Here is a 19,210-nt window from a genome sequence, read left to right on the forward strand (position 1 = left end):
TTGTGTGTGTATTTTTGTTTTTATTCTCACACACTTCTGTTCTTGGCCCACTGCCTGGATGCACAGGGAATATTTTTATTCCTTTTATATAAGAGCATTTGAGTAAACTCTCCTCCTTTCTCTTGCATAACTCCTTGGGTGGAGAAGGGAGAAACAACATGGGGGCATTGGGTGCCAACAAGAGAACTTTTTTCCCTTCTTTTGATTCAAAAACAGACCACTGGTCTGGTGATCCTCCGCCTACATTGACTGCTGCGGTGAGGGGCCTATGTTTCTGTACCCTGACTGTGCCCGTCTAGAAGCAGAGGAAAACCCAAGATGCATGCATCCTTTTTGCATAAGTCCCACTGTTGATGCATATTTGTCACTGTTGCACTGAAAAGGGCTTTTAGCTCCACAGGGACATCAAGGAACTCCCTCTCCGACAAACCTGACTGACCCAACCACAGGGCTCTTTCACCCACCATGGCCAAGCTCATGCTTCTTTCGCAACAGAAGTAGGCAGACACAAGGATGGAATCAACCAGACATTAATGAAGATAGTTCAACCAGACATTAATGAAGATAGTTCAAAGAAGAACAACTCAGGAACGTCAAGCAACGTAAAGAATCAACACAGGTAACTTAGATTGGTAATCAGTCTTTGTTTCTATTTTGCAAGTCCCAGGACAGAAGAGGATCCCGATGCTGCCAGGCAGTTGAAGAGGACGAGGATTGCAGGTGTGTCAGGTTGGCAGGTAAGTAGTCAGGTGAGTCACTGTAAGTATGAGCGATGAGACCAGACAATAGTGTTAGTGTTTTCCATTCGGTCTGCTCATCTATCTTGTCTCCTGCAGACCCATGTTGATTATGTAGCTCAGAAACTAGATAGAGGATTGATGAAACTTACATTTCTTTAACTTGAGATAGACATGGTTTTCTCGCGGGTGCTGGAGATCTCGTTCTGGGAATAGATCAAGATGTCATTGATCAGGAAGTGATGGAGATACTCCCGGAACATACTCATTCATAAATCCTTGGAATACGGACAGGCCATACGGCATGACCCAGTATTCATAGTGGCCTGTGGGTGTAATGAAGGTGGTGTTGCACTCATCTCCCCTCTGGATCTGAATGAGGTTGAACGTGCTGTGCACGACCAATTTTGTGAAGATGGTGGCGCCCCGAAGCATCTTCAAGGCAGATGGGACCAGTGGGGACTTCCACTGGGGACCAGTACTTGACTGTTTGTTTGTTGAGGGCTCGATAATCTACTTGTCAACACATCTGTTTTCCAAGGACAGGATTTCTTCCATACTCCATGAGATGTGTGGAGAATGAAATTGAAGCCACGGGCACCCCAGGATGATGTCAGAGGTCGACCCCTCCTGCACCAGCAATGAAATCTCCTCATGGTGAGTGCAGCCAATATGGAGAGTAAGGTGGTTGAGCAGTGTGTGATTATTCCTTTTTTTAGTGGCTTACCTATGATGGAATGGATGTTTAGGATCTGTTTGCTGATATGAAGTTACCCACAAAGCCTAAGTCAATGAGAGCCTTGGCTGTAATAGACAATGTGGCAGAGGTGACTAATACAGTGGTATACATTAATGAGGTAAGGAAAGGTTGCATTTGGACTGCACTTCAGTCCAGACTGGATACTCATGTAAGCTGAGATGGTGTTCTGTGGATGAGATGTGAAATGAGTCCACTTGTATCGGCTCAGGTGGGTATTGCAGGGTAAGTAATTCCTGATGGCATGCCACTATGTACTGATTAATGTGGATGGAGTGCTGGATGAGGTTAACTTACACAGTTAATCATGGACTGAGATTTCATTAGCAGATTGACCAAAAACCTCCTTAAAATCTTTGGTGAAAGCTTTAAAGGATCGATGGGGCTGGCTTGTTCCCAGATGGTCTTCGCTCATTGTAAAGCGTGACTGATGAGGAGAGAATGTATGCAATTTTTTGTACTATCTGTCCACTACTGCTGCATTTCGGAGAGGAGTGAGCATTGAAGTTGCCACTGCAATCCTCTGCCGCACCAGCAAAGGTCAGTGGATGGGCCATGGGACTGGCTGGTGGTATTGCCGAGGAAGAGATGGATTGAGTAAGTAGCACTTGACTCAACTGTGAACTTGGTCGGTGAAGGGATCAGTGGAATCGGAAGTGGCAGCCCTGGAATCCATCTACACCTCATTGGTCTGGTCTTCTGTCATAACAGAAGAATGCAGACACAAGGATAGAATAAACAAGACTTTAATGAAGATACTTCAGAGAATAACAACTCAACGTAAAGAATCCAATAGGTAACTTGGGTTTGTCCCAGAAATGTCACATCTCTGCGACACATGCTGGGATGGCTGGAATCAGCTGCTTGACTGCACTCTGACTGGGGAAGTTCACGATGACAGCCTCTACCCATCATATTAACCCGTCTCCGTGCCCTGGCCTTCCTGCTGAGATGGCCAGTCGATAGCGTGTTTAGCAGCTGTTTCTTCTACACATGTCAGGGACAAGAATGTTTTTATAAATTAGAAGTTTTTCCTGTTATATTTCTGAGGTTTTTCTTGCCTCAAATGGTATGTAGAGGTCCAATTCCCTAGGGAGGCGTGATTTGTCTGTTACCTGACAAACGTGGTGTAATCGGTGCTTCCAGGATTGGTCATGCCCAGACATTTCGTATAGTGAGATACCGAATGAAAGTTTGAAAGAGAACACTTTTACTCTCTCATTCATTTTCACTTTCCTCTACAGTTTCCGAGACACACACAAATATTTACTCCAGGGCTGTCAATTTAACATGTTAATTTAGTATGATTCATTATTTATCTGGACACAGCTACTTAAAAGTGCATGTGTGCATGGTGTAAAATCCCATTAGTTAGCATTAGTTAATGCTCTATCTATCTATCTATCTATCTATCTATCTATCTATCTATCTATCTATCTATCTATCTATCTATCTATCTATCTATCTATCCGTACATACATATACATATATATTCAATATTAATAAACAAAAACCCATTAAAAGTTATAGTTCACCCAAAAAATGAAAATTCTGTCATCATTTACTCACCCTCATGGCTGTTGTAGCCTAAAAGGTTAAATTCTATGTTGAATCAAATATGATTTTTTTTTTCTAAAGCTACTTTTTGTAATGTCGGATTGATGCATTTAACACAATAATGACTTTAAATGATCTTTTGGGGGTATTTTCTCAGCCAAATATGATGTGAGATTATTTTCTGAATGATTAGATTAATTAATCAGCACATTGTGTGATTACTTAGATAAAAAATTTTAATCACCTGACAGCCCTAGCTTTAACATTTAACTAACAATGAACAATACATTTGTTACAGTATTTATTAATTTTCTTAACGTTAGTTAATAAAAATACAACTGTTCATTGGTAGTCCATGTTAGCTTAGGTCCAACTTTTGATTTTAATAATAAATTGTTAAATGTTGATATTAACATTACTGATAACTAATGTAGTCTAATATTAACCAATAAAATCCTTATTGAAACTGTTACCTGAATGTTTCTTACATTGCTCTTTCAATGTATCAACAAAGTCCTTGCATTCTTTAATGTGTTATCATATCATCTGTGTACTCTCTCATTTTCTCTCTTTCTCTCTTTTTGTAGAAGTGTATATATTGCCGTAACAGGATACAAAAGCTGTCTGGAGCATGTATTCAGTGCTCATGTGGCCGTTGCCCCACCTCTTTCCATGTCACCTGTGCACACGCTGCTGGAGTGCCCATGGAGCCTGATGATTGGCCATATGTGGTTTTTATCACCTGTCACAGACACCAGTCACGAAGCTCCAGTGCTGTGAGTACACTACTGCCACAGTACTTCCAGACAATTCAGAGAATATCTCTAAAATTTCATAACACCATACACCTCGAATACTTGAAATATATATATTTTCTTTATTTTTCTACTATATCTCTATTTAATAGATTTTTTATATATATATATATATATATATATATATATATATATATATATATATATATATATACACACACACAGGTGCTGGTCATATAATTAGAATATCGTGAAAAAGTTAATTTTTTTATTGTAAATTATTTTTAAAAATGAAACTTTCATATATTCTAGATTCCCTACATGTAAAGTAAAACATTTCAAAAGTTTTTTTTTTTTTTAATTTTGATGATTAGAGCGTACAGCTCATGAAAGTCCAAAATCCAGTATGTCAAAATATTAGAATATTTCCTAAGATCAATCAAAAAATGGATTTTCAAAACAGAAAAGTTCAAGTTCTTTAAAGTATGTTCATTTGTACACTCAAAACTTGGTCAGCAGCACATATTACAGCAAATGACTTGCTCTAGCACAAATTACAGCATCAGTGAAGTGTGGCATGGAAGTGATCAGCCTGTGGCACTGCTGAGGCACTATTGAGCCTTCAGATCAGCTGTATATTGTTGGATCGACTGTTTCTCATCTTTCTCTTGAAAATATGTGACCAGTCACGGAAAGTAGGGACACAAGTCGGTTCTGGGGCATTTTGAGTTATTCACAGATTCTGAAAGTGTAGTCTCCAAGCTTTCCAACGATGTGTAACACATGGAAATCTGATAATATTTGGAGAAGTTGTGGCCATTTGAAGGTAGGCACTCAAAAAAGCTCAAAGGGCAGAAAATGACCTAAAGATTTTGCAGTTCTCGCCTGTTCTCACCTGCTGGGAGTGACAATAGGGCTCATTTACATCTCATTTAGATAAGCCATGCCCCCTGTAAAGCTGCATGGTTGCATAGCAACGACAGACGCAACGGGAAAAATCGGACCGCATACTATTAATAATAAAGGATAATGTGCATTGTAAATGTCAGTAATTTATCTTTTTTGACATTAGAACTTTTTGAACAGGATTCTGTGATAACCGTATAGTCCTGATTTAGACCTCAGTTAGCGGTTAGACCTGGTTTGAGTCAAAGGATTAAAAAAATCCTGTACATTAAACTCTTCAATACTTTTACTTTTGACTTATAACGCACATTTTACGGCTACGGATACTTTATACTTTTACTTATGTAGGAATTTAATCTGATACATTTACTATTACATTAGTAAATCCTTGTTAAGAAGTAGTAACTGGCTAAAATTATTAGCGTCACATTCAATTCAATAATAGTAAGGTTTACCATGAGCTAAGTCATTCACACCAGTCAATTCAAGCAGTTGAAGCGTTATTCAAATTAACATGCTAACATTACCATCTAAAAGCCCATTATAGTAATGGGGGTTTTTGGCAAGTGATACGATGCTAACGATTATAATTAAAACGACAGTCCTGAGCTAGCTAATAACAATAGACACATGAGATAACGTGTAGCCTACATGTTCTTAGAATAAACACAAAACAACAAACTTTGATGTTTATGGAAACTCACCCCATAAGAAACAGAAAAGATCTTGTTGCCTCCAATGAAATAAGTTTTTCGGGCACACTTTCTCTTTGTCGGGGTCTTCTTTGTATATGTAACCATCTCCGAAGTTTGCACTATGCATCTGTTTGCCTCTAAATGTCCAATAATTTGCATGTCCTGCCACTCTTTTTCCGCAGCTAAAGAATCCAGCCGTATGTTGTACTTTAAAACATTTTCGGTGTAACGGCCACGGTTCAGCTCGTCTGCGATATTCTTTGCGCCGTCCATCTTCATTAAATTTTGATATCAGCTAGAGCCGGCCAGAGTGCTGCATACTAAGTAGCCACGCTTCCCTTGGAGGGCGGCGGCAATAACAAAAGAAACAAAAGCCGGCGTATCCGATTCCAGTATGGAAATACAAACAGACAATGACACGCCCCTACTGCGAGATAGAATCTCTGAAAAACAAGCCGATTTCAACCTCAAAATGTACGCTTTTAAATAAACCAATACTGCTATCTAAAACACGGAGATGCTTCTTCATGATCTCAACTAACAGATTCTGCAAAAAAACAAAAATCACCAATTTTGAAAAAAAAAAACGCTTCTTTCTCAGTTTGCTCAATAGTTGTGCTGCCAACTTGTGTCCCTGGTTTCCGTGACGGGTCACATATCCCATAGATTCAGGGGTCAGGCATGTTGGCTGGCCAATAAAACACAGTAATATCATGGTCAGCAAACCACTTGGAAGTGTTTTTTGCACTGTGGGCAGGTGCTAAAGTCCTACTGGAAAAGGAAATCAGCATCTCCATAAAGCTTGTCAGCAGATGGAAGCATAAAGTGCTCCAAAATCTCCTGGAAGATTGCTGCATTGACTTTGCACTTGATAAAACACAATGGACCAACACCAGCAGACGTCACGGCCCCCCAAATCATTACTAACTTCAGAAACTTCCCACTAGACTTCAAGCAGCTTGGATTCTGTGCCTTTCCAGTCTTCCTTCAGACTCTGGGACCATGATTTCAACATGAAATGCAAAATTTACTTTTATCTGAAAAGAGGACTCTCGACCACTGTTCACTGTCCAGTTCTTTTTCTCCTTAGCCCAGGTAAGATTCTTCTGACGTTGTTTCTGTTTCAGGAGTGGCTTGGTAGTCCTTTTCCTGAAGATGTCTGAGTGTGGTGACTCTTGATGTGCTGACTCCAGCTTCATTTGACTCATTGTGAAGCTCTCCCAAGTGTTTGAATCGGCTTTACTTGACAGTATTCTCAAGCTTGTGGTCGTCCCTGTTGCTTGTGCACCTTTGCCTACCCAATTTCTTCCTTCTAGTCAACTTTGCATTTAATATGCTTTGATACATCACTCTGTAAACAGCCACCACATTCAGTAATGACCATCTGTGACTTACTCTCTTTTTGGAGGGTGTCAATGATTGTCTCCTGGACCATTGCCAAGTCAGAAGTCTTCCCCATTAGTGTGGTTTCAAAGAACAAGAGATACCCGGAATTTATACTGTAGGGATGGTCATTTAATGAAACTCAAATGTAAATATTCTAATATTTTAAGATAATGGATTTTGGACTTTCATGAGCTGTACGCTCTAATCAACAAATAAAAAAAAAAAAAAAAAAAAAAAAACTTTTGAAATGTTTTACTTTACATGTAGGGAATCTAGTATAAATGAAAGTTTCATTTTTTTAAAAATAATTTACAATAAAAAATTATAATAAAATGAACTTTTCACGATATTCTAATTATCTGACCAGCACCTGTGTGTGTATATATATATATATATATATATATATATATATATATATATATATATATATTTATTTATTTATTTTTTAAATGTGAATTTTTGATTTTCAAATTGATTTTGATTTAGTTTGTTTCATAGGTTTAAGTTTAAGATTTAGTTTACCCAAAAAAGAAAATTCTGTTATCAATTGCTCACCCTCATGTCATTCCGAACCCATTAGACTTTTGTTCATGTTCGAAATACAAATAAGATATTTTTAAAGAAACCTGAGAAAAATCTGTCCCTCCATTAAAAGCCCACATAACCAAAACTTTGATGCTTTAAAAAGTTCATAAAGACATGTAAACGGAATCTACACGACTTGAGCGATTTAATCCAACTTTTCTGAAGGCATGATCACTTTATTTGATGAACAGATTTTATTTAGGCTTTTACTCACATATAAACATTGATCAACACACATACATAGAGCACATCAAATATGATAAATAAAGCTAAAATGTGCTTGCTTGACACATGAGAACCAATGAAGTTTGTTCTCGCGTGTAATGCATGAATGTTCAAGCTTCTGCAAGAACCAGTAAGATTTGTTCCCACATGCCAACCAAGTATGGTTGAGCTTCCATTTATAAATATTTTTATAAATAAATCAATTCATACAGAAAAGAACTGTCACATAATTGACCCTTTAACATCAAGATTTTTTTGTCCCCTCAGAAAGTGAAAGTTAGCAGAAGTGAATTAGAAGTGGGCCAGACAGTGATCTCCAAACACAAGAATCTTCGTTACTACAGCTCACGTGTTACCCAGGTCACGGCCCAAACATTCTATGAAGTCATGTTCGATGATGGCTCATTCAGCAATGATACATTCCCTGAAGACATTGTAGTGAGTTTTTTTTTTTTTTTTTATCACTGCTAGCCATTATTTGTTCAAATGAATAATCTGTGGGATGTTTTCATTGAACTGATGCATGCAAATAAACTTAAACATACAAAATATAATCTTACAAAGTTGTCAGCCTCTTATTTTTCACAGAAAGTTCTCATGCATTGGTAAGTATGAGCACAGTGTTTCTAGCTATTAATCTGAGTGGAATCTATTCTCTTTCACCCCACAGAGCAGAGATTGTGCCCGGCTTGGACCCCCTGAAGTGGGGGAGGCTGTTCAGGTGAAGTGGCCCGATGGACTTTTTTATGGAGCCAAGTACCTTGGCTCTAACACTTCATATATGTACCAGGTACACACACTCAAAGTCATATTCTCTCAAGTACTGCTGCTCTACTGCTCCTCTAATCATTTATGGTATGTCCTGTGTTCTTGTAGGTGGAATTTGAAGATGGATCCCAAGTATTGGCGAAGAGAGAGGACATTTATACACTGGATGAAGATCTGCCCAAAAAAGTCAAAGGACGTTTGGTGAGTGTCACTTACTAAACTCTTTATTTAAAGGGTCAGTTCACCCAGAAATTAAAATTCTATCAACATTTACTCGCCCTCATGTTGTTTCAAACCTTCAAGTCTTCTGTTCATCTTCAGAACACATCAAGATATTTTTAAATCTTTTCGAAAGACCTGGATTAAACCATTTGATTCGTTTGTATTACTTTTATGATGGCTTTTTGCCCTTTTTGAAGCTTGAAAGTTGGGTGGACAAAATAATGAGAAAATATTAAAAATATTTTCAATTTTGTTTTGAAGATGAACTAAAAATGTTTGCAATGACATGCGGTTGAGAAAAAGATCCATATTCCTTTGAATAACAAGGAGCTTACCTTGCACTGGAAATACTGTTTGATTTACATATTTTGAATTATGTTTATGTGTTGGTTGAATGTGAATCTGTGCTTGGTGGTGAGTGCTTGACCTTCAGTGGTTTTCTTCATGAATGTTGTTTTGATGTGTTTGTTTATGCGTGCTTTGCAGTCCACGGCATCCAGCATGCGTTTCCAAGATGCGTTCTTCACCACACAAGGTGAAAGGAAAAGGCGACGCACTCCAAATTCTCGGTTCCAGACGGATTATATCGCCCATATCAGTCCTCGAACCTTCGCCAGGATCTCAGAAACACGCAGTAAAGCCAACTAATGGATGAATGGAGTTAAAAGAGCCCTTGAATAACAAGAGGGGCTGTTTTCAATGGTGTTTGAAGATTGTACATCAGTGAGATCATGATTTTTAAAAGTGGCAGAAATACTGTGGTCTCATAAGTCAGGGACAAGAATGTTTTTCTAAATTAGAAGTTTTTCCTGTTATATTTCAGAGGTTTTTCTTGCCTCAAATGGTATTCTGTAGCATCGTTATCTTGTAATTTCCTCCCCAACACTGCTGAGACTAATCTCACCCGCATGCTTGTTTTGTAAATGATTTGTCTTGTATCATGCACCATTCCTAGTCACTGACACTATTAGCGTTGAGCTTAAAATGGTATAAATGCCAAATAAAAAAAGTTGCTACTGATGTCCAGCAAAGCACATGTCACCTTTTACTTAAAATCATGATTTCTTTATTTATTTGGGGGTTTATTCTTTCTTTTCTATGTGGTGCTTACAGCTGTTGACAAAAATTAAAGATGTTTGCTTTGTGATCTGTGCCTTGACCTCAGTTGTTGAAATGCTTCACACGTTGCCATTTAAGTGGGGTTTTCCTCCGAGGAGGCAAGGAAGGCAGTGCCTCCTCAAAAATTAGGATGAGAAAATAATCCATATTACAAAAAAAAAAAAAAAAAAAAAACCCAACACAAATATTATAAAATGTGACAAAAGTGTACAAGTCACTCATTTTTCTAAAGGAACACTGTCCAACAGCGACACCCGCAGGTAAAGTTACAACAGGAGTCCGCGTCTCTCGTGCCTCCCTTGGAGCTCATAGAGAATCAACAGAGCCCCTAAAGTGTGTGGTGGGTTTAGTGGGGGGTAATAGAGAATGAATGGGGGAAAGTCACGTGAGAGGAGGCAATGCCTCCATCGCGCTATGATTAGGTATGATCGATTATGATTGGTTTGTGCGAAAAATCCTGCCTCTTTTTTACGTGCGCGTTCCACTCATCAGTCTGAATGAACAAAATGATGGCATTAATGGGAAGACTAAAATAGTAAGTAAACAGCGAGCCCACTTAGATATCAGCTTGGTGAAATTAAAGATACATCTTCATGTCTGTGTTTACCGAGCATGACTGATGATCTGAAATAAGTATTAAAAAGAACAGCTAAAAATCAATACACAATATAAAATATATAGGTTAAATTGTTACTGCCTTCACTGCCGTATTTTTTTGGAATAAATAAAAATGCTTAGAACACTAACTTGACTGACTAGATTGACTTGGTTTCAATAAATAGAACATTAAATACATTGTTAATGTAAAAATACAACATAGAATTGTATTTGGTTTCTTTTTTTTTTTTTTCTTTTTTGATATAATGTGAAGTAATTCATGTCCGTTACTCTTAAAGCTGCTGTAGGGAGTTTTTAGAAAACGTTGACTTAGCCTGAAAATTTGAACAAGCACAACTCACAGGTCACTCCCCCTTGCTCTCTGCTGCGCTACAGCCCTCCTTCCACAGCTCCTCCCCCATCACAACGGAGCCTGCCGTGAACGCGCAGGCTAGTAAGCATGCAGGGCACCGATGAAACGGACGAAACATCAACATGATTTACATTGACTATGGCCTGCCTATACTTTGACTACAAACTTGGTCCTCAAAACATTACGTATTTTGCAATACATGTAATGTAACTATATGACGTTGGACTATTTCTAATAAATAGCTAGTAAGATAATATAACGGTAACTAACGTTTTAGTATGCAAGTAATTTTTCTATCGATATGTAATGCTTAAATAAGGTTTGCTACTACATTATTTCAGCAACATGACAAGCCAGTGAATTAGTAGGTTTCAATAGTTGCTTTCCACAGTGCGTGACATTTTATCTGTATGTTATGCGGCTAGAGTTTTGACACTAACGTTAGGCATTTCTCAAAACCAAGTTCACTAAGTTCGGACTCGCGTCCTTGGTAGTTATGACTTGGCAAGTTCGACTCCGGAGAACGAACTCCCGTGGACGGGAGAACACAAGTCCGGTGATTCTGCAAATGGAACAGCAGCGTATTTGATAACGTCACTCAGCTCGCGCTGGCTTCTCCGGTTATCTCTGTATGTATATTTTAGCCAAGAATAAAACAAAAATTTGTTATTAAACACCACTCTGCCTCTTTTCGTTTTATTTAAAGAAACAAACAAAAACATATTAATAGCCTCAGGCAACGAGTGAATAATTATCTGCAATGTCTGTTTATATTTAACAAAACGAAATATTAAACAACCCTGTCTCTTTTCGTTTACATTTCAAAAATATACTATTTGTGCATACTCTGTTTATCTTCACTGTAATGAAAAGAAATAGGCTTTAACATAAAACACAACCTTCTCTTTTTGTTAAATATCAGTTTTAATGTTCAATAATAGCCATTATAAAAGGTATAAAAATATACAATAAGAAACAAAGCAAACAATTCAGTCAAGCGTACAAAATCAGCGCTTTACTAGGATACAAAAGTTAAATAGCCATATATAAATTTATGAAACGTCACGTTGCCCTCAGCCAAAACGGAGCCTGCGGCAAACGTCAGTAGGATTAGCCGAGGTAAGGCTGCTCTCGGCTGGGTACATGAGCGCTGAGAGTCCGGTGATCGCCTGGATCTCAAAACTCCGACAACGTCAGATCAAATTTTCAGAAAGGCGCTATCTTTATAAATAAACCACAAATTTGGGCTTTAAACCAGCACATTCTTGCCTGAAAAAATCTTAAAACTGCATATGTCGAGCCCGATGAGTTTTGGCGTGCGTATGGTACGCAGTTTTTCGCGTGCATATGATACGCACTTTATGGCGTATTATACGTACGAAACTGGATTGTTTGTCCTCCATAAGCAAAGCTGCGACACTCCGGTAATCTTGAACGCCTGTACGCGCTGTGCACTATGGCTGTGCATGACAGGAGTGTGATCAGCGCGCATGCGAGCTTGATTGACACTGCTAAGACACTCCTCCTGGCTCTGATTGGTTGTTTCTTACCGGGAGCGGAGAAGGAGGTCTCTGCGGAACAAAAAGGGGCGGTTCCCAACTTTGGGGTGTTGTCACACGGGAATAGGTGTTTTTCAACCTCTTTACCTGATTTGCTCAAATCGAGTGGGATATTTCCGGAAAAACAATAAGAGATATGTATTGTATATGAATGTAAGTGTATTGTTTAAGTTGTTTAACAGTTGTTTAACATTTCTTTTATGTGAATATACTTGCTAGCTCGTTGTAAAAAGCTCCAAGCAATCTTCCACTCACTTCTAGCGATAACTATTATTAGCTAACATTCGCTATTCTATTTGATGTATGTTAGTCACTTGATTTGTTTTAGTTTTGCCATTAGGTTGTGGCTACAGTGTCTGTGGTCAATAAAATGATTATAAAGTTTAAAGTCTTCAGAATCATCATTTCAGGTTAACAATTTTGTTTTTTTAAAGTTTACACAAGGTCAGTAAGTCAGTAGTCTTATTAATGCATAAAGCTAATTTATACAATATACGCTGAGGCAGTCATGAGTTTCTGTGGTTGATAGCCTATAAAAAACAAACACTTAAAATTAAAGTTAATTATATCACAAGCACTGTCTAGCCAACGTATTCTCTCTGCTTGTCTGTTGATATAGTGCAGTGGTTATGTCATTTTAGTATTATATATATAATATATATAATACTATATAGCTTTTATGACGAAGGTTTACACTATGCACGTGAAATTTGGCATGCGAGAGATTAAATAAAATAGGCTGTTGATCGCGTGCCTGCTCTTCTGCGTTATTCATATTGAAGAGGCCAATTATTATCAATTATTAAACAAGACTTGTAGCACAAGAAGGATCTAGCCTAAGAAACTATTTGAGGTGAAAAAATACCGTAGTAATTTATAGTAAATACTATAGTGTTTTTGAACCATACTTGAATTAATTTGTTGTGGTAATTCTATAGGCTATTGCTGTGGTAATATAACGTAATATAAACAAATTACGTTACTGTACTAAGTCTTCTTTAAACTATATTATACTACAATACACACAGTTAACTGTAGTAAAAACTAAAGTACTGTCTACAGCCTATGCTGTAGCATTCATTAACAAAGTGTTACAAATACTATAATATACAGTATACTACAATTTACTGGTTCAAAAACACTATTTACTTTCAATTACTATAGTATTTTTACACCCCATGTCCAACCAAATGACGCCGATTGGATAAGTTCAGACAAATGACTATTTGTCTATGTAAAATATATAGCCAATGTGACAAAATTACATCCCGTGTCATTATAATTCGTAGGCTAGTTTATGCAAAATAATAATAATAAAATAAATAAATAACTAGCACTAAAAAAACGGAGTAGGTTAATAAATATTTGCATAAATTATATATTTCGCCCTCTCGAGCTATAAGCTACAGGTCCTGTAAAATAGTTCATACTCTTCAAAATAAATGAATGTATTATAGTAAAATGTTTCCATATATCTAGGCAGGCACTCGGGAAAAACGCATAGTTTCCCTGTTACGGAAGTCAAGCATGCAGCAATATTTTATTTATTTTTCATCATCTCTAAACATTAAAAAAAGTAGTTGTAATCATAAGAAAACAAGAAAAAAAATAATAATAATGAATGGCCTTTCGTACTTAAAAAAAAAACGCATATCCCGGCTTCCGTACTTTTTTGGTTGGATCGTTATAAACACCTCTCTCAGTTAGAAAACACCCCAAAATTGGGAGACGCCCCTCTTTTGTTCCGCAGAGACCTATACTTGGGTATTTCTGCAAATGGCAATAGGACCACTGGGAGGAGCCAGAGGAGCTTGATTTTTACACAGATTATCTGTCTCATATTCTACTGTCAGGACATAATGACAGGTTTAACAAATATGTAAAAAATATATTTTTACAAAAGTTACCTACTGCAGCTTTAACGTTGTCACATTTTCCTCATTAAATGAAACAATCACGATCTGATCTGACTAGGCTACTTAGTGAACTTCATATAAACTTTAAATCAGCTTTTGGTATAAAATTTGATTCTCGTTGGCTCAAAACAAATTCTTTCTTGCAAAGTGGTACATTGGACCCCGTGATGGCCGCAGGTCGGCGTGCATATCAGCCGCCCAAGCTCTGATCAGTGAATCAATCGTTCTTTTGAGTCGGATCTTTTAAATGACTCGGTTGAACAGGTGCACAAATCCATTTGGTCCGAACGGTTTTCGAATCAACAATTTGCTGAATCATTAAGCCGGGAATAGAAATTCTTTCCACCGAGTGATACCGCAATTAAACGATGCACTGAATTAAGCGGTGAACAGTAAATTATGTTACGAATGTTTTTAACGTGCGTGCGAAAAAGAGTTGTTTTTTTATTAAAGAGATGTTTTTATGTTTTTAATGTAAATATATATGCATTATAATGTAAACTAATTAAAATATAATGTAAACTATATTATGCTGTATATTATGCTATTATGAATAACTGTTTTATATGAGCTGGGTCATGCTGATACAAACTGATCTGGGACGCATGAAAAAACGTAATGAACAGCAGCTATGTGTTTACATATAGTTTTATTGGAAATATACTGTAATATATTGCACATTTTTGCGTCCAGTCTTGTCTTAAAAGAATCACTGAATCGTTTGGAATTTGTTCCTATTTGCAGCAGCGTGTTGGGCTTTCCATCCGTAGTCATCTGAGGCGGAAGTGGTGAAAAGTACACTTCGTTGCTAAGTAACTATAAACAGCCCAGTAGGAGATAATAACCGCCACTCAACTGTCCCGTTTAGAAGACATAAAAATTATAAACAGCCGTCGCTTTTCATAAATCCTTGGCAGCAGCTAATTTAGTTTTTAATTGACTTGCATGTCACACTCTGGGACCAAACACATTTTGTAAGTATTGCTGGCGGCTTTCTGTAGCAGGAAAGCCGGTGCGCCGTTTATAGTTTGCTAACAGATATATGCTACTATAACGCCTTTGTTAAAACACCCGAAGATATGCTTATACATACATACATATGATGAAATTAGGTACAATATTTTTGTTAATGTCGCTATATAATTTGGCACGATATTTAAAAGCAAAACAACACTTCCCGCACGTTACTTAGCAACAATTTAATCATTTTATTGTTGGCAACAGTTGTATTATGTAACTAACATGATGTTGTCTTGACTCTATTTAAAAGAGTTTACTGTCCAGGCAAAACTCAGAGGAGACGGATTTGAAACTTTTTGGGAAGAACACAAAACAGAAGGAAAGTCTGGCCATGCACTCTTTTCAGAAAGGCACTTCCAGGGGCCAGGCAGGGCCAGAGCAAGATCATGGCAAACAGAAGCTATTTGGGACGGCTAAGTCTTTACCTGTGTCTAATGTACCTGGATCTCTGGCACCTGTTGATGTGGAGCAGCTGAGGGCTAGACTTATCTCAGCAGTGCCCAGACATCCACAGCCGAACGCTGATGCTCTGGTATTCCCACACAGAACCAAGGCTCAGGAGAGACAGTTGACCACACAAAGACCAGCACAAGTTGAGATGTTGGTAAGAGCAGTACCATCAAATGAGGATAGTGTTTAAATCGTTTATTTGTCATTCATTCTTTTTATTCCTTTTGGCTGCCAAAATTGGGTTAATAATGTGACAAATCTAAAATGAATGTTAAAATGAAGTTCATACATATACACCTGCTATGATGGGCATGTTTTTTAATATTTGAATCAAAATTAATTTTTATATTGTTTTGGGGGGTGTAAAGTAAAAAATGTGAGGGTGATACAGCCCTGATATCATAAAATCATAAAATTCTTATTAAAGGGATAGATCACCCCAAAAAAAAAATTCTGTCATCATTTACTCAACCTCAAGTTGAATTTCTTTCTTCTGCTGAACACAGATGATGATATTTTGAAGAATGTTGGTAACCAAACAGTTGATGGTCCCCACTGACTTCCATAGTATTTTATTTTATTTTTTTCTCCATATGGGCTCCATCAACAGTTTGGTTACCCATGTTCTTCAAAATATCTTATATTATGTTCAGCGGAATAAAGAAATTCATACAGGTTTGGAACAACTTGAGAATGATTAAATGACAGAATTTTCATATTTGAGTGAACTATCCCTTTAAGTAGTTTAGTATAACCTTTTATTATTATTAATATTATTATTATTTAGGAAAAAAAAAAAATTATATCTTTATACAACTATTTGAAAAACTTTTGTTTGCTAAATTATGTGCCATTTGGTCCATCCAACATGCAGAAACATGCAGAGAAAGAGAGAGAGAGAGAGAGAGAGAGAGAGAGAGAACATAGAGAAGATCCCTGCAGACCCTGAATAATTATCTTGAAATATTAAATAATGACATTTTTATGACAATATAAGACTAGTTCAGGTTGTAAAATGTGGTGTGACTCCCCAAAATCATAATTATATGCATACTCATTCCTGTTAACAATTTAACTACATTATCTGTATTTTACCCTAGCCGATTCTGAAGAGACGCAGTGAATATATGAAACCTGAGAACATCCAAAGGTTCAACTTGAGCCCTAAGAAGCCTTTTTCCTCTGATGAGTTCCAGTCCATTGATGCTGCCCTGGAGAGAGAACCTTCTCCACTACAGCTGCCCAGAATTCCTGACCATGTCAAAGATAGACAGGTCTGGCCACTCTTCTTATAAACATCTCAGGCAGATGTCTCTTGTAACATTAGTAAAAACTGATATGCATTTTTTGTGATGATTTCAGGCGCAGTTGACTCAGGGCTCGCTCAGGATTCCATCCCCTCCTAAAAGAACAAAGAGCTCCTCTAGAGGTTGTCCTGTTACAGTTTCACCTCTGAGCTACACCCCCTCTCCACCATTCTCTAGTTCACTGCTTTTCAACTCAGTAGAGGAAGTTATTCGTGCCAAAATTCGCTCCCCACCCGACATTGTCCAAACCATCCGGAATAACCCTCACTTGGGATTCCTTTATGTGACGTCTGCAGCTCCTAAATCATCCATTAAATTTGACACATACAACCTCAAGTAAGAAATGCACTATTATTCAAAGGTTTGGGGTCAGTAAGATTTATTTACAGAAATTAATACTTTTAAATTGATCAGAAATTACAGAAAAGATTTTTTTACAAGATTTCTATTTTAAATAAATGCTGTTCTTTTGAACTTTGTATTCATCAAGGAATCCTGGAAAAATGTACCATGGTTTTTACAAAGATATTTAGCAGCAAATGTTTTTAACATTGATAACAATAGCATCAAATCAGCATATTAGAATGATTTCTGAAGGATCATGTGACACTGAAGACTGGAGTAATGATGCTGAAAATTCAGCTTTGCCATCACAGGAATAAATTACATTTTAAAATGTATTCAAATGTATTTAGCTTAAATTCATAATTTAAGTTCAGTTCAAACCATTTCACATATTTCTTCAAATAAAGGTTAATATTAAGTAACTTTTAATTTGTATTAAAAATAATGTGTGACATCACATGAAGTATGAAAAAGTAAAATACACAGAAACTGTTAATGGTGTGTTAAACCAGATCTCTGTCCATAAATACTCCAAATTTTCTTTCAACAGAATTGCAATGTTTGACAATGTCAACAAGTCAGACTACTATACGGTCAGTACCCATGCAGTGATGCACTACTGTGGGTCTGAGGTGGACTATTTGCCCTTAGAACGCTGGGAGCAGGAATACCAATTTCACAGGAAGCTTCTGCGCATCCCTGTGTTTTTCCTCTTCCGCAAGTGGAAGGCTTTCCGTGTGTGGCGTGCCAATGTGCGCAATAAAAAAATCAGCAAATGCATACGCTCATTGCAAGAGCATCTCTTCATTCTCAATGAGGTTTGCCAAAGTTTATTGTATGTGAATTTATATAGATATGGCTTTAATAAAAGTTGATATTTGAAAAAAAATATATATATATCATGATCTATCAAAGAGAGAGACTGTATATAGTTACAATGAGGTTCCTTGCAGAATGCACCACCTTCTTTATGAAAAAATTGTATTTCTGTATTTCAGACTCTGCGACCAGCACTGATTGACATCAGGGAAATGTGTTACCACATCAGTGACATGCCTCTGTGTCGGCTAGAGAAAGACCGCACTTACAGACTTGAGGAGTTTCAGAGCGCACAATACAAACAGCTGGAGGAGGTGAGAGAGATTTGAGTTTGTGTGGTTTTGCAACAGTGTCATGATAGAAGAAAAATTTCTGGCTCCCCAATGAACCTTTCAATGGACAGTTCTTAAAAGAACCATTTTTTTCTTAGTGTGAAGAACATTTTAAAAATCTAAAGAACCCTTTTCCACTACAAAGAATCTTTTGTGCAGTGGAAAGGTTTCAAGGATTTTCCTAGAACCATAGATTCCAATAAAGTACCTTTATTTTTAAAGAGTGTATTCTGCGTAAGCTGTGCAGAGGGAAGAGTTTGTCATTGTCATTTATGACTGGTTCGTTTTGTGTATCTGTGTTCTAGGTGTCCTGCCGTCTTGAAAAGTTCAGAAAGCTTGTAATGGAAGTGGCAAGAAGTGCCTGTCGAAATGCTTTGAAGGAGTTTGGACACACACCTGACTATGGCGACTTGGAGACTGGTGACACCTTTATCCATATACAAAAGCAATCATGTGTCAAATAGCTGGTATATTGTTAATTTGAGTGTTTTTATTCTTACATCCATGCATCAGATGGTGATGAAGAGTTAGCATCACCTGCTTTTGGATTGTTCTTTGAGGACACACCTGAGAAGATGAGTTACACACAACAAGCAAACAAGAGATACTACTGCGAACGTCTTACTTGGTTAGTTAACTTTACTAACAATACTAGCTCGCAACACAGCAGATATGCCAGACTGATTAATAATTGGCAGGTATTTAGTCATTTGTTGATTGTTGACAATGTAACAGTGCTCCCGATTAAGTATTCTGTAGCGTGAATTTTAACATGATAAA

At 37.3% G+C, this 19,210-nt stretch overlaps 2 protein-coding genes across 4 annotated transcripts in view; both read left to right on the forward strand.

Annotated features, from left to right (window-relative positions):
* The window catches only part of kdm4c (lysine (K)-specific demethylase 4C), a 30,810-nt gene extending 21,070 nt beyond the window's left edge, over positions 1 to 9,740 (forward strand). For all 3 annotated transcript variants that reach the window (XM_048197637.1, XM_048197636.1, XM_048197638.1), the window contains 5 exons: positions 3,639 to 3,827; positions 7,871 to 8,041; positions 8,274 to 8,393; positions 8,480 to 8,572; positions 9,080 to 9,740. In XM_048197637.1, the coding sequence (XP_048053594.1) occupies positions 3,639 to 3,827; positions 7,871 to 8,041; positions 8,274 to 8,393; positions 8,480 to 8,572; positions 9,080 to 9,241 (735 nt within the window). In that variant the 3' untranslated portion in view covers positions 9,242 to 9,740. The remainder of the gene's footprint in view (positions 1 to 3,638; positions 3,828 to 7,870; positions 8,042 to 8,273; positions 8,394 to 8,479; positions 8,573 to 9,079) is intronic.
* A 5,214-nt stretch (positions 9,741 to 14,954) lies between these two features.
* dnah6 (dynein, axonemal, heavy chain 6) overlaps positions 14,955 to 19,210 on the forward strand; it is a 91,222-nt gene continuing 86,966 nt past the window's right edge. The window contains exons 1-8 of the mRNA XM_048197639.1: positions 14,955 to 15,131; positions 15,428 to 15,781; positions 16,728 to 16,901; positions 16,990 to 17,270; positions 17,830 to 18,097; positions 18,278 to 18,412; positions 18,736 to 18,850; positions 18,944 to 19,058. Coding sequence (XP_048053596.1) covers positions 15,509 to 15,781; positions 16,728 to 16,901; positions 16,990 to 17,270; positions 17,830 to 18,097; positions 18,278 to 18,412; positions 18,736 to 18,850; positions 18,944 to 19,058 — 1,361 coding nt within the window. The 5' untranslated portion in view covers positions 14,955 to 15,131; positions 15,428 to 15,508. The remainder of the gene's footprint in view (positions 15,132 to 15,427; positions 15,782 to 16,727; positions 16,902 to 16,989; positions 17,271 to 17,829; positions 18,098 to 18,277; positions 18,413 to 18,735; positions 18,851 to 18,943; positions 19,059 to 19,210) is intronic.

This window comes from Megalobrama amblycephala, linkage group LG7 (assembly GCF_018812025.1).
Source record: "Megalobrama amblycephala isolate DHTTF-2021 linkage group LG7, ASM1881202v1, whole genome shotgun sequence".
In the NCBI taxonomy this organism is placed as follows: Eukaryota; Metazoa; Chordata; class Actinopteri; order Cypriniformes; family Xenocyprididae; genus Megalobrama; species Megalobrama amblycephala.